The sequence below is a fragment of the Neoarius graeffei genome, chromosome 18 (assembly GCF_027579695.1).
Source record: "Neoarius graeffei isolate fNeoGra1 chromosome 18, fNeoGra1.pri, whole genome shotgun sequence".
Classification (NCBI taxonomy): Eukaryota; Metazoa; Chordata; class Actinopteri; order Siluriformes; family Ariidae; genus Neoarius; species Neoarius graeffei.
Window position 1 is genome coordinate 24621436 of NC_083586.1, and position 14053 is coordinate 24635488.

Sequence of the window (14053 nt, forward strand, 5' to 3'; positions counted from 1 at the left end):
TGTTTCAGTTTATTCTATTTTTATTTTTATTTATTGCATTGCCTGTTTGCACCGTGGGTCAGAGAGGACTGAAATTTCATCTGTGCTGTATGTCGAGCATGTATAGCATATTTGAGAAAGTTGACTTGACTAGAAAAAAAAGAAAAAAATTCATTTGCTTGCTCATTCATTCATAAATGCTTTTTTTAAGCTCCAATACAAAAACACTTGTAATAAAATCATAAATCCACCGGGGAAGACGCATTAGGATTTTTTTTTTAATGTCTTTGTGTTAAAGTCCGGCTCAAATTCCTTCGGATTCTGACGTCACTGTGAGGCGAGCCGCGGAGCGCGCGCTACTTCCTCTTTGGCTCGCCGGAGAGTGGAGGAGAGGAGCGCGCGCGGGACTCGAGCAGGATGTTGGACACTTTGCTGCTGCTGCTGCAGAAAACTTTGCTGCTCGCGCACTGGGACCTTTCCGGCGTCGTGGTCTCGAGAGCCGATAAGCCGAGGCGCGCGGACAGGACGGAGCGCGCGGGAGCGGAAGTCACGGCGCAGCTCGAGCGCGGAGATCTGCTCCAAGTTCCCCGCACGCTGTTCGTGCACTTCGGGATCTACTTGGGCGACGGGAAGGTGGCGCACCTCATCCCGGACATCCTTCCGCTTTTCACGCGCGATGAGCTCCGCGTCCGCGCCGTCGTGAGCAACAAGCGGCTGCTGCTGGGAGTGCTGTGCCGCAGAGCCGCCGTGCGCGTGGACACGCTCGAGGACTTCGTGTACGGGGCGCGCGTGCTGCTCATCAACGCCATGGACGGTGCGCTCGGCGTGCAGCCCGCGCCTAACGAGGAGGTCGCGCGCACGGCGGAAAGACTGATCGGTGCTGTTCGCTACAGCCTCCTGTGGAACAACTGTGAGCACTTCGTCACGTTCTGCAGATACGGTACCGGGATCAGCCTGCAGACCCACAAGGTACCGGACACCGCGGACATCAACATGTCCACCATCACACTCTAAACATTTCAGCACACTGTAAAGAGGAACCTCAGCATGTGGAACCCTTCAGTAGTTCAGTGGTTCTGACCCAACACCACTCAGTACAAAGGGACGAAACTGGACCCTTGTCACTGAAGTGGACCATTTAATTTGAGCTGCATCTTTGGTACCCTCCCCCGAGACTCTACAGTTAGAACCAGTGATTTTACGTCTCGATGACTTCTTGGAACCATTTACAGTTTCAAAAACGTCCCAAAATAAGATTTTTTTAAAAGGGATATTAAACTGGCGTGGAATTTTTTCCCCCATTAAAAAAAAAAAAATAGTTCTAGTATTGCAGATACCGAGATATGCCAGTTGTTTGTTTGTTTTTTAAATGTAATTGATAAGGTTAAACAAACAAACAAAATAAATCGTTATGTGGGACTGAGCTGAAGAGCTTATGGTATAGATTTATATTTAATAGAGCAGCGGGTACAGTTATCGACACCAGCACAACCTTTTGGCCGTTGCAAAAGTAGAAAAGACTTTCAGTACGTAAATTGTGCATGAATAATTACTCAAACTTCCACTAGAAAAAAATGAGTTGATTCCCGATTACTTAGCCTATTAGATCACGTGACACCGTTCCACAGTTATTGACACCGTTCCGCAATTATCGACACCTTTGTCCACAGTTATCGACACCGTTCCGCGATTATCAACACCTTTGTCCACAGTTATCGACACCGTTCCGCAATTATCGACACCTTTGTCCACCGTTATCGACACCGTTCCGCAATTATCGACACCTTTGTCCACCGTTATCGACACCGTTCCCCAATTGTCAGTACCTTTGTCCACAGTTATCGACACCGTTCCACAATTATCGACAATTTTGTCCACAGTTATCGACACCGTTCCGCAATTATCGATACCTTTGTCTACAGTTATCGACACCGTTCCGCAATTATCGACACCTTTGTCTACAGTTATCGACACTGTTCCGCAATTATTGATACCTTTGTCCACAGTTATCGACACTGTTCCGCAATTATCAACACCTCTCTCCACAGTTATCGACAGCATTCCGCAATTATCTACCCCTTTGTCCACAGTTATCGACAGCATTCCGCAATTATCAACACTTTTGTCCACAGTTATCGACACCATTCCGCAGTTATCGATACCTTTGTCTTATCAACACATTTGTCCACAATTATCGACACCGTTCCGCAATTATCGACACCTTTGTCCACAGTTATCGACACCGTTCCACAATTATCGACATCCATATAATTATTTCTTTAAAAAATCGGTATGTGGTATTAAGTTAACAAAACAGTTTTTAATTAAAATTTTGTTTTACATAGACTTATATTTAGTACAAAATATATTTTATATAAATATACTGATGTCGGTGTTTACGTAAATGATGAAGTAATCCTCATGTTTGTAAACAAATAAACTGATAATGTTTAACCTGCATCAAAAAATCTTTTTGTTCCACTTTCTACCCACTTTCTAAGTATTTTCGTAGATCACATTTTGTTAATCATTTGTTGTTGTTTGTATTAATTTCTAGTTTTGTAGTTTATCAATAAACGTCAACAGGCACTTGACATTGTAACCACATGGAAATCCAGGTCAAAGGTCACATGTCATTCCTCGAACCAAAACTGTCGGTACCTTGTTGTCAGTGTAGATCATCCTAAACTTGTTCTGTTATACTTTGGTACATTTTTATAGTGTTAAAATAGATCTATTAAATCTGAATGTTTCAAGCATGTAAATTTTTTTATATGCTAGGAATTTAATTCTGGTATTTATTGCAGTAGGATTCCAAATACTCTATAAACATTCCATTCTGTTATGAATCAGAAAAAAAATGTATTATATACACAAAGATTGATACATAACAGTTGTAAATGTCCCTTAATTCCACAGGGTGCCGATAATGGTGGACACCGGTGAAAGTGATCACTATTATCGACACTTCATGTGACTTCTCAAACGCGTGTTTAGATACAAAATGGCGACTGTCAAACGAAAGAGTAGGTTTCGACAAGGAGATCATGAAATATCGGTGAATTTGATCAGTAAAATTCTGTCCATGATCTTTCCACCATGCTCACCTGCGATGATAATGTCCGGGTTTTCCTCAAATTGCTGATCGTGCTAAAAAAATTCCATTTCAGGTAACGAGCTGCATCATCAAACGACAAAATCAAAGGGTGAGGGGGGTCTTCTGGTTGATTAATTACCCAATAATAACTGTTATAACTGAAACTCACCTTTGTGAGTCCCCTTCTTTTTATATTATATATTTCTCCTATAGGCCAGATTATTCATAGCCATGGCCTTAACTTTCACTGTTATGCTGATGACATTCAAATCTACATCACTATAACCCCTTCCATAGCCTCTGTTCAGCTGCTAAGGACTTGCATCACTGACCTTAAGCATAAGAACCGCCTTAAACTTAATGCTAGCAAAACGGAGGTTCTATTAAGCCAAAAAAAAAAAAAAAAGTGTGTTTCTGGTTACGTAGATTTCAAAACTAGGGTCGGTAGGCAGGCATTTTTTTTTTTTGAATTTTTTTTTCAAGATGGCTGCTATAACCTATATTTAGAGAGGAATAATTTCACAAAATATAATGAATTTCTTTGCAGGTCACCTGAGTTACCACCTTCTGATGAATCTGATGCAGCATGAGACACCTTTTAACATGGTTTTTTCTGTAAATATAACAGCTCAATACACCATGAGAGAGAGAGAGAGCAGCCCCTCCCCTCTCTGCTCCCTGAGTGGAGCTCGTCGCCTTGGTAACGGTGCAGGGAAAAGACACAATATAACAAGCAAAGAGTGCTTTTTCTCAGAGTTCCCTCTCCTCGAACAACGCTGATTTACACGGAAACGAAAGGAGCTATTCACAAAATTCTTTCACATTGAGCGCTACAAGGCTCCCATGAACACATAAATGTAATTTTTTTTGTCCCTAGTGTAAAAAATGTGGACACTAGAGCGAGTTAAAAACAAGTGACTTTTCTGATTTTGCAGTAAAAGCGCTGCCACGTTTATAATGTGAGTCTATGGGAGAGCGCGGCTGTCCTCTCCTTACTTTCAGGCTTCTCATTCAAAAACTGTAAATCCTATCACTCAGGGAGACACTTGTCTTGATTCACACAATGTGTGACTACAACTTTTGAGAAAATTGCGTGTGTAGAGTGAAAATTATGGCTGAGAAAACAGTTTAAATGAGAAAGTTAGAGCTTTTTTTTTCAAGATGCCTACATTCTAAACTCCTGAGCGCCACTGGTGTGTAACGCAGTAGACCCCCATTATAAAGCCTGAATTTCTCCAGAGTTGCTCATGGTGTTTGATCTGTGACTGATCAAAAAATATAGAACCCAGCAAAAAAGTTGAATGCCAGATCCACACAGGAGAATTTTGTCTCCGTTTTAAAGTTTGAATCATGTCTCTAGGTGAAAGACAAAATAAGCGTTATCTCTGCTTCTGTTCCCTCCGACACACTACTGCCTCCGCCGAGTGCGCGCGCACACCCCGCATGTCGGGGCGGCGGATGAGTTACTCTCCCCTGATCAACGAAGTCTGCGGGGAATTTGTGGTTATTATCGGTACAAACAGCGCGAATCACAACTTAAATGAGTGCGGTTCAGTTTGACACTATTGTCAGTCCGTTAGATAAACATTTAATTTTATTAAAATCGAAAATTAATATTTAGAGCCTGTGGGTTACAAAAATAAGTCATTAAAGTAGCCGGCTGGACTTAATTGTGTAGTCGGCTGTATGGCCGGCAGCCGGCGCTTGTGGAAAGCCCTGATTTTCCCAGTGAGTGACAAAAACTTCCGGTTCACGCGGTTGGGTTATATGTAAAAGTCGCGACTGGGAAAAAAACGAAAAAAAAGTTTAGGGTCGGGCGGTACGGATTAGGGTCGGTCGGGTAACCGGAAACACACATTTTTTTTTTTGGCCTTAGTAGGTACCAAAAGACAGGTTCTGAACTTCTCCAGTCTCACTGTTGATGTTGATGGTGTGTCTATTAGTCCTTCCCAAGTTATAAAAACCTTGGAGTTCTCTTTTGCCCCTTTTCCACCAAAGCAGTTCCAGGGCTGGTTCGGGGCCAGTGCTTAGTTTGGAACCGGGTTTTCTGTTTCCACTGACAAAGAACTGGCTTTGGGGCCAGAAAAACCGGTTCCAGGCTAGCACCAACTCTCTGCTGGGCCAGAGGAAAGAACCGCTTACGTCAGCGGGGGGCGGAGTTGTTAAGACCAACAACAATAACAAGACCTCGAAAGATCGCCATTTTTAAGCGACGAGAAGCAGCAGCTGTACAAACGCGAAGTCATCCATTATTATTATTGTTGTTGTTGTTGCTGCTGCTTCTTCCACGTTGTTTTTGCTTCGATATTCGCGCCAAGGTTTATTCAAATGTAGCGACGTAACTGACGTATACAGCGACGTAATGACGTATACAATGACGTAACTGACGTATACAGCGACGTAATGACGTGTCTTCTCTTAGCACCGCGAGCGATGGAAAAGCAAACTGGTTCTCAGCTGGCTCGCAAGTTGAACGAGTTGTGAACCAGCACCAGCACTGGCTCCGAACCAGCCCTGGAACTGATTTGGTGGAAAAGGGGTATTTGACTCCACCCTTATGTTTGAACCCCATTTTAAACTAATTACTAAGAATGCTTTCTTTCACTGCCGCAATATTGCACGTCTCCGCCTTCTTCTCTTGGAAACTGATGCCAAAATGTTGGTCAGTGCGTTTATTTTTTCTCGTCTTGACTATTGCAGTTCTCTCTTTTATGGTCTCCCTGCCACATTGCTCAATCGTCTGCAGTACATCCAAAACTCAGCAGCTAGTCCTCACACTCACCAAGCGCACTGCTCACATCACTCCTGTTTTACAGCAACTGCATTGGTTGCCAGTTATTTCTCGGATTAAATACAAAATCTTGCTTTTAACCTGTAAAGCTCTTCATGGTTTCGCCCTTTCCTATCTCTGTGAGCTAATTCAAGTCAAGTCAACTTTATTGTCAAATATGCTATACATGCTCGACATACAGCACAGATGAAATTTCAGTCCTCTCTGACCCACGGTGCAAACAGGCAATGCAATAAATAAAAATAGAATAATTGAAATAAACAGTATAAACACTCTAGATAAGAAATAGACATAGACTAAACACTCATATATACACACACACACACACACACACACACACACACACACACACACACACACACACATAAATTGGAGCAAAAGGACATAAAATAAACAGTCAAGGGCAGTTGTTGTATAGCAGGTAAACATGAAATAAGCAGTATAAACAATAAACTAATAGCTGTTAAGGTGAGGTAGTGCGGAATAGTGCAAATGAGCGAGGTAAAGTGAAATGTGCAGTCCCTGAGTTCAGTGTGCGAGTACAGTGTGTGTGTGTGTGTGTGTTGGGGAGGGGGGAGGACTGTGAGGGTGACATGATGTCAGATGCTGAAGGGGGGGCAGGGGGGTGTACTGGCAGAATCTGTGGCGGGGGCAGAGGGGGAGGAGGGGCAGAACAGGGAGGGAGTTGAGCCTCCTGAATTTGTAATTCATTTGTACCGTCCCTCCCGCTCCCTCAGGTCTTCTGTCTGTGGACTTCTGACTGTCCCACGTTTTAAACTGGCATCTATGGGTGGCAGATCATTCGGTGTTGCTGCTCCTAAACTTTGGAACTCGTTACCACGATCGCTTCGTGACTGTTCCACTGTCTCTTCCTTCAACGCTAACTTGAAAACTTTTCTCTTTACCTCACACTACTCTTCCTAGTGTGGCCTGTTTTTTTTTGTGTGTGTGTAAAGCGTCCTTGGGTTTGTGAAAGGCGTTATATAAATTGAACTTATTATTATTATTGTACAATTGTTTTTTTTAATTGGTAAATCTGAAAAGGTGTCAATAATTATGGACTGTCGATAATTGTAGCCACCACTCTAGTAGGCCCTAGCTTCGGGTTTTTTGCTCATGACCCGAATGCAGTGAAACGCGAGCTGGGCGAGTCCTGTTGAATTTTAACAGGGGGCGGGAACTTTGTGCATTGACATAATAACGTACTGTATTCGTGGACTGCGCTGTAGACTACATATAAAGAGTGTGTGCCATCTTTTTATGTTTATAGTATCGTTAACACACATGTTCACAAGCCAAGTGATAAGATGCTGCAGCAGGCTTACTGCGTACACACACACACGTGTCAGCTGTCCGGCTACTGCTCGGATTCATTAATAGGGTATCCCTGTACTCACTATACCCTGTGTATGTACATGGTACACGTGCCATTTTGGGAGTGAGCCTCACTTTGATTTTTACGATAGTGGCTGGATAGGTCTCTGAGAGATGTTGATTTTTTTGCAACGGCACTGAAGAAAATCTGCTTGAAATCCCTTGAGTCTTGAGAACTAAGACTTATTATAGGACTTGTTCACATGCAGCTCATACAATCATTCTATTGTTATCTCAGTCTTTTAGACTCAGGAGCTCAGATTGCAGTTACTGACTTTGTATTACAGACTAGGGATCGACCCATATGTTTTTTTCAGGGCTGATACTGATTATTATGGAATTGGGATGCCGATAACCGATATGTGCAACCGATAAATGTAAACATTATAATTCACATGAAATTAAACATAGCACACACTGACACAGACCTTCATATCCATGAAATGTATGTTTAATTGTAAAATTGAACATGAAATTTTGTGCAGGGAGATGCCAGCAGCATTTGTACAATAAAGTCAAACATTAGTTAGAATAAAATGAGAAATAAAATAATAATTAAATAAATATTCACCAATAAAAAAATAAATCACTCCCTACTATATTACAGCTCACCATTTTCAGTGGAAAATAAATGAAAATACACTCTGGATTCTTTTACACCAAGAACTAAGTAAGACTTACCAACTTCAAGTAGTTTTTAAATAACAAATCAAGTGTAGGGAGCTGCCTGCAGCATTTTTTAAAAAGTAAAATCAAACATAAAGTAGGCTATCACTCCCTATTATGTAACAACCTAACAAGTAACCATCTACATTCTAATGCTTTTAATGCCCAAGCCTAATATTCCCAATTTAGGAGGATTATATTGTAGTGAAGGAAGCATTACATGTAGTTTCAGCGAGACTAGTTGGTTGTAGGCTAATTCAAGTGCTTCCTTCCGTAAGCTAAGTTTGCCTGGCTACACAGATGCAAATGGACAATTTTAACGAGTAGTAGATGAAGATTGTAAACATATAATGATGTTGTGCTTTTGCAACTTGTGTGTTTGTGACTTATTGCGGCAAAAGCAGCGTGTCCTTACCTTGAAGTGGGATCTGCTTCTGCCCGAGTGCCTATACGGCCGCCTTGAAACAATTCACAGCGTTTAGCTACGCGTGTTGATTAGCTGTATCCCTTGTGCCGCTTCTGCCCGAGTGCCCGTACGGCCGCCTTGAAATAGTTCACAGCGTTTAGCTACACGTATCGATTGGCTATATCTCTTGTGCCAAACAAATCAGATGTTGTGGTGGGCGGGACTGTGTTCTTGAACTCAGAGAGGCGAGCGCAGGAAAGGACGTGCAGTGACAGTCACGTTAGGAACGAAATGGCTGCAAAAAGGCATGTTATCGGCATATCGGTGGAAATTATGGCCGATACCGATAACCCTAAAAATGCAGAATATCAGCCCGATATATCGGCCAGGCCGATTATCGGTCGACCCCTATTACAGACAGGCGACTCTTGCAGTCTTTGTTTATAGCTCTTTCGGTATTAAGCTCTGTCTTAAGTGGCCACTGACATCCCCTCAGTTTGCCTGGGTATATTCACTGTCTTATATGTACATTGGCTGTCCTGAGCAGGAGCTCAGATTGCAGTTGCTAAAATAGTAATAATTTATTGATATGAGGTGTTTTGTGGTCAGTGTACTACACTGTAGCGTGCCATGTGGTCATGTATTATATGACAGTGCAACTTTCATCAATATTACCGTATATCAGTTGTAATTATGTTCTACATATATATCTTCAACTCTGACCGTATCCTTTTCAGTGACTGATAAAACGGTTTTGAAAGCTCCTACTTTTAAAACATATTTTTGATATGGTCATTTTCTTTAAGAGATTTCATTTACAACATGTCTCTTGACAGCTCAAAATGAATCTCTGGGTATTTAAAAACCGCAGAGCTTCTGAGGGCATCTGGCGGCCCCCGGACCCCCGGCCTTACTGGGTTGACGCCCCCCCCCTTCCCATTTTCCTGGATCCACCCCTGTTTACTGCAGTTAGTCCACATTCCCCTCCAAACAGCTTTAAAATAACTTTACACTGAAACAGAGAGTTCCTCTGTCAAGTTTACAGCTCAGAGTAAACTTCCAATGTTTGTTTTATGTCTTAATTTTTTATTTATGTGTTTATGTTAAAATATTACAAAGTGAAATATAGAAAGTGATATCAAAGTGTCAGGCGACAGACCTACCGACTCGATGGAGCAAAAGTATTTACACCCTGTAAAACATGTTTCTCAAGCAGGACTTCAGGAGGAATGTGCACGACTTCCACCAGGTTATTCCATACAACATCAAAAATCACTCACAACTCTATTTATTTTAGTATCTTACATGAAATCATAAAAAAGCATGAACAGAAGTCTACAGAAACGTCTTCCATTTAAAGCAGTTGCTGTTTTCATATCACTGGAAACACATTTCTGGGAAAATCAGATCGTCCTGGAATATAAAATGAGAACAGCAGGTTCAGTGAGTGTGTCAGTGAGTTGGAGACAAATCTAAACTCAGTCCTGTAACGCACTCATGCTTTTCTCCTTTTCCTCTACAGTTTTGTGAGTGCCTGAAATCTGCTATCCAGGACCAGAGGAGTGTCCTGGTCACGACAGTCATTGGGATATTTTCCATATTGATCCTGGGATTATCCCTCTCCACAGCACTTCCCATCCTTCTCATTTCCTTCATCCTCTGGATGGCTGGATAAGAGACTTTTATCATAGTGTTTACATCATGACTCATTATATCTGTGTTCAGTCTAACACAGGTTTGTCTACGCGTGTGTGTGTGTGTGTGTGTGTGTGTGTGTGTGTGTGTGTGTGTGTGTGTGTGTGTGTGTGTGTGTGTTGTAGTGAGATATCACTAAACTGTACTGATAGTGATTGATTCAGTGTTGCTCTAATACGTTTATGTTTATTGCAGTTTAACAGTTTTATGTTAATCATGTGTGTTTTTGATGTTTTTGTACGGTACTTTACTCATTTAACATTTAATAAATGTTTAAAACACATTCCTGGTCTCTTATCATTCAATCTGTCACTTTATTAATCTCAGTGGGAAATTCACATATTACAGCAGAATAGTGTTTCCAGTAAGAAATAATCAAGAGTAATAAAATAATGAAAATAATGGTGTGTGTGTGTGTGCATTTAAACTCCTGCACTGGGTTCATCTGGATTATTTTCTTCTCTATTTAACACAAGTTTGAGAAGAAAATCAGGGTAAAATGAGATGATATACAGCTTGTATGTCTGCAGCCTGAAAAAAGCCCAATGGAGTGAGAAATGTGCCACTACAGTCTTTACGCAGCTTTATAAATCTGAAATTTAGGCCTTTATTTGAATTTGTGAGTGAAGTTTTGTAGCTGAATTTGATTACATTGAAATTATGTTCCAGAGCTTGAAACTGTTCATTTTAAATTTAGTTTTCATCCCCTGTTAGCCGAAAGGCCCGAAGGGGGATTATGTCTTGGCAATGTCCGTCCATCCGTCCCGGGAAGGGTGCTCACCTTCTGAAATCAACTCCTCTCACAATTTTTGGAGGAATTTCACGAAACTTGGCAGGAGGCATTGTTATAGGTCGGTAATACGCATATTGTAATTTCTTTAAATTCGGTCACATTTTACCAGAGTTACAGCCCTTGATTAGCAAAATTATAATTTGACAATTTCATGAGGGCGTATTTTCCTTCTGAAACCAACTCCTCACAATTTTTGGAGGAATTTCATGAAACTTGACAAAAGGCATTGTTGTATGTTCGTAGTACGCATATTGTTATTTTGTTCAATTCGGTTGCATTTTACCAGAGTTGTGGCCCTTGATTATCAACCTTGTACTTTCACAATTTCTTGAAGGTGTGCTTGCCTTCTGACATCAACTCCTCTCTCAATTTTTGGACAAATTTCTCGAAGCTTGGCAAAAGGCCTTGTTATATGACAGTAATATGCATATTGTGATTTAATTTAGTTTGTAAAAAATTTTACCAGACTTTTGACCCTTGATTAAATAACTTATACTTTGACAATTTCATGAGGGTGAACGTTCTTCTGAAATCAACTCCTCTCACAATTTGTGGAGGAATTTCACCAAACTTGGCAAAATGTTTTGTTATATGACAGTTATACGCATATTGAAATTTCGTTTAATTTGGGCAAAGTTGACCAGAGTTATGCCCTTGATTATTAACAAACTTGTACAACCCCGATTTCAAAAAAGTTGGGATAAAGTACAAATTGTAAATAAAAACGGAATGCAATGATGTGGAAGTTTCAAAATTCCATATTTTATTCAGAATAGAACATAGATGACATATCAAATGTTTAAACTGAGAAAATGTATAATTTAAAGAGAAAAATTAGGTGATTTTAAATTTCATGACAACAACACATCTCAAAAAAGTTGGGACAAGGCCATGTTTACCACTGTGAGACATCCCCTTTTCTCTTTACAGCAGTCTGTAAACGTCTGGGGACTGAGGAGACAAGTTGCTCAAGTTTAGGGATAGGAATGTTAACCCATTCTTGTCTAATGTAGGATTCTAGTTGCTCAACTGTCTTAGGTCTTTTTTTGTCGTATCTTCCGTTTTATGATGCGCCAAATGTTTTCTATGGGTGAAAGATCTGGACTGCACGCTGGCCAGTTCAGTACCCGGACCCTTCTTCTACGCAGCCATGATGCTGTAATTGATGCAGTATGTGGTTTGGCATTGTCATGTTGGAAAATGCAAGGTCTTCCCTGAAAGAGACGTCGTCTGGATGGGAGCATATGTTGCTCTAGAACCTGGATATACCTTTCAGCATTGATGGTGTCTTTCCAGATGTGTAAGCTGCCCATGCCACACGCACTAATGCAACCCCATACCATCAGAGATGCAGGCTTCTGAACTGAGCGCTGATAACAACTCGGGTCGTCCTTCTCCTCTTTAGTCCAAATGACACGGCGTCCCTGATTTCCATAAAGAACTTCAAATTTTGATTCGTCTGACCACAGAACAGTTTTCCACTTTGCCACAGTCCATTTTAAATGAGCCTTGGCCCAGAGAAGACGTCTGCACTTCTGGATCGTGTTTAGATACGGCTTCTTCTTTGAACTATAGAGTTTTAGCTGGCAACGGCGGATGGCACTGTGAATTGTGTTCACAGATAATGTTCTCTGGAAATATTCCTGAGCCCAGTTTGTGATTTCCAATACAGAAGCATGCCTGTATGTGATGCAGTGCCGTCTAAGGGCCCGAAGATCACGGGCACCCAGTATGGTTTTCCGGCCTTGACCCTTACACACAGAGATTCTTCCAGATTCTCTGAATCTTTTGATGATATTATGCACTGTAGATGATGATATGTTCAAACTCTTTGCAATTTTACACTGTCGAACTCCTTTCTGATATTGCTCCACTATTTGTCGGCGCAGAATTAGGGGGATTGGTGATCCTCTTCCCATCTTTACTTCTGACAGCCGCCGCCACTCCAAGATGCTCTTTTTATACCCAGTCATGTTAATGACCTATTGCCAATTGACCTAATGAGTTGCAATTTGGTCCTCCAGCTGTTCCTTTTTTGTACCTTTAACTTTTCCAGCCTCTTATTGCCCCTGTCCCAACTTTTTTGAGATGTGTTGCTGTCATGAAATTTCAAATGAGCCAATATTTGGCATGAAATTTCAAAATGTCTCACTTTCGACATTTGATATGTTGTCTATGTTCTATTGTGAATGCAATATCAGTTTTTGAGATTTGTAAATTATTGCATTCCATTTTTATTTATAATTTGTACTTTGTCCCAACTTTTTTGGAATCGGGGTTGTACTTTGGCAATTTCATCAAGATGTGCTTGCTTTCTGAAATCAACTTACCTCACAATTTTTATCCCCCACTGGCTGAAAGGCCCGAAGGGGGATTATGTCGTGGCGATGTCCGTCCGTCTGTCTTTCTGTCCCGAGAAGGGTACTCACTGAAATCAACTCCTCTCACAATTTTTGGAGGAATTTCATGGAACTTGACAGGATTCTTTGTTATATGTCAATAATACACATATTGCAATTTCATTCAATTCAGTCACATTTTACCAGAGTTATGGCATAGTTGCCAGCGGGTGATATTGTGCTCTCAGAGCACTCTTGTATGATCTTCAGATGGCACAATTTATTTCACATTCAGATAAAAAAAAGTCAAAGCACATCTGGCAAAAGCAAAGTTCAACACAATTTTGATTACATGCTATTTTATTGACAAAACTTTAACTCTCAGCCACAGCGACATGCGGTTTTCTCACAAATGTACACACCACACAGTGGATAGAAATAACCTGAAATTTACTATTAAAAATAATGTTGACTTAATTTTTAACATTGTGCATGCTAATTAAAGCTAGAGCTACAGTATGGAAAGGGAGTAATAGAGTTATGTAATAGATTTCTTCATCATCTACAGTGAGCTCAAATTGGGTAAAGTTGTGTAACAGCGTGTTCTGAAATTTTTATGCGGATCCAGAAGAATTACAGCTTCTCAGTTGCACCATGCTGACCTGACCTCACAAAAAAAATAGAAACAGACTTGTTTTTGTGTTTTGTCTTTTTTTTGTCCCCTTTAGAGTGGAGTGAAGCTTAAGTTGTGTCACCTATTGTGTATTGTTTCCCTGAACATGTGACATTCTTTTCTATAAACCTGTTTGAGAATAGGTCCAGGTCTGTAATCTTTCCTACGCCCCTCCTCAGCCTCTACATGGAGGATTAAACCTTCCCAAGCCTTTCAGAAACACAGCTCATCTCTCAGACG

General features: G+C 41.0%; 1 protein-coding gene across 1 annotated transcript; it reads left to right on the forward strand.

Annotated features, from left to right (window-relative positions):
- The first annotated feature begins 378 nt into the window (after positions 1–378).
- Positions 379–9988, forward strand: LOC132866674 (lecithin retinol acyltransferase-like). Its single transcript, XM_060899458.1, has 2 exons — positions 379–948; positions 9836–9988. Exons 1-2 carry the CDS (start codon positions 397–399, stop codon positions 9986–9988), a joined length of 705 nt encoding a protein of 234 aa, XP_060755441.1. The 5' UTR covers positions 379–396.
- Positions 9989–14053: the final 4065 nt, after the last annotated feature.

Excerpts from the sequence above, each read along its gene's own strand:
- LOC132866674 (XM_060899458.1), top strand. The coding sequence starts at position 397 with ATGTTGGACACTTTGCTGCTGCTGCTGCAGAAAACTTTGCTGCTCGCG. Across the intron at positions 949-9,835 it reads TCAGCCTGCAGACCCACAAG|TTTTGTGAGTGCCTGAAATC; the intron begins GTACCGGACACC and ends TTTCCTCTACAG.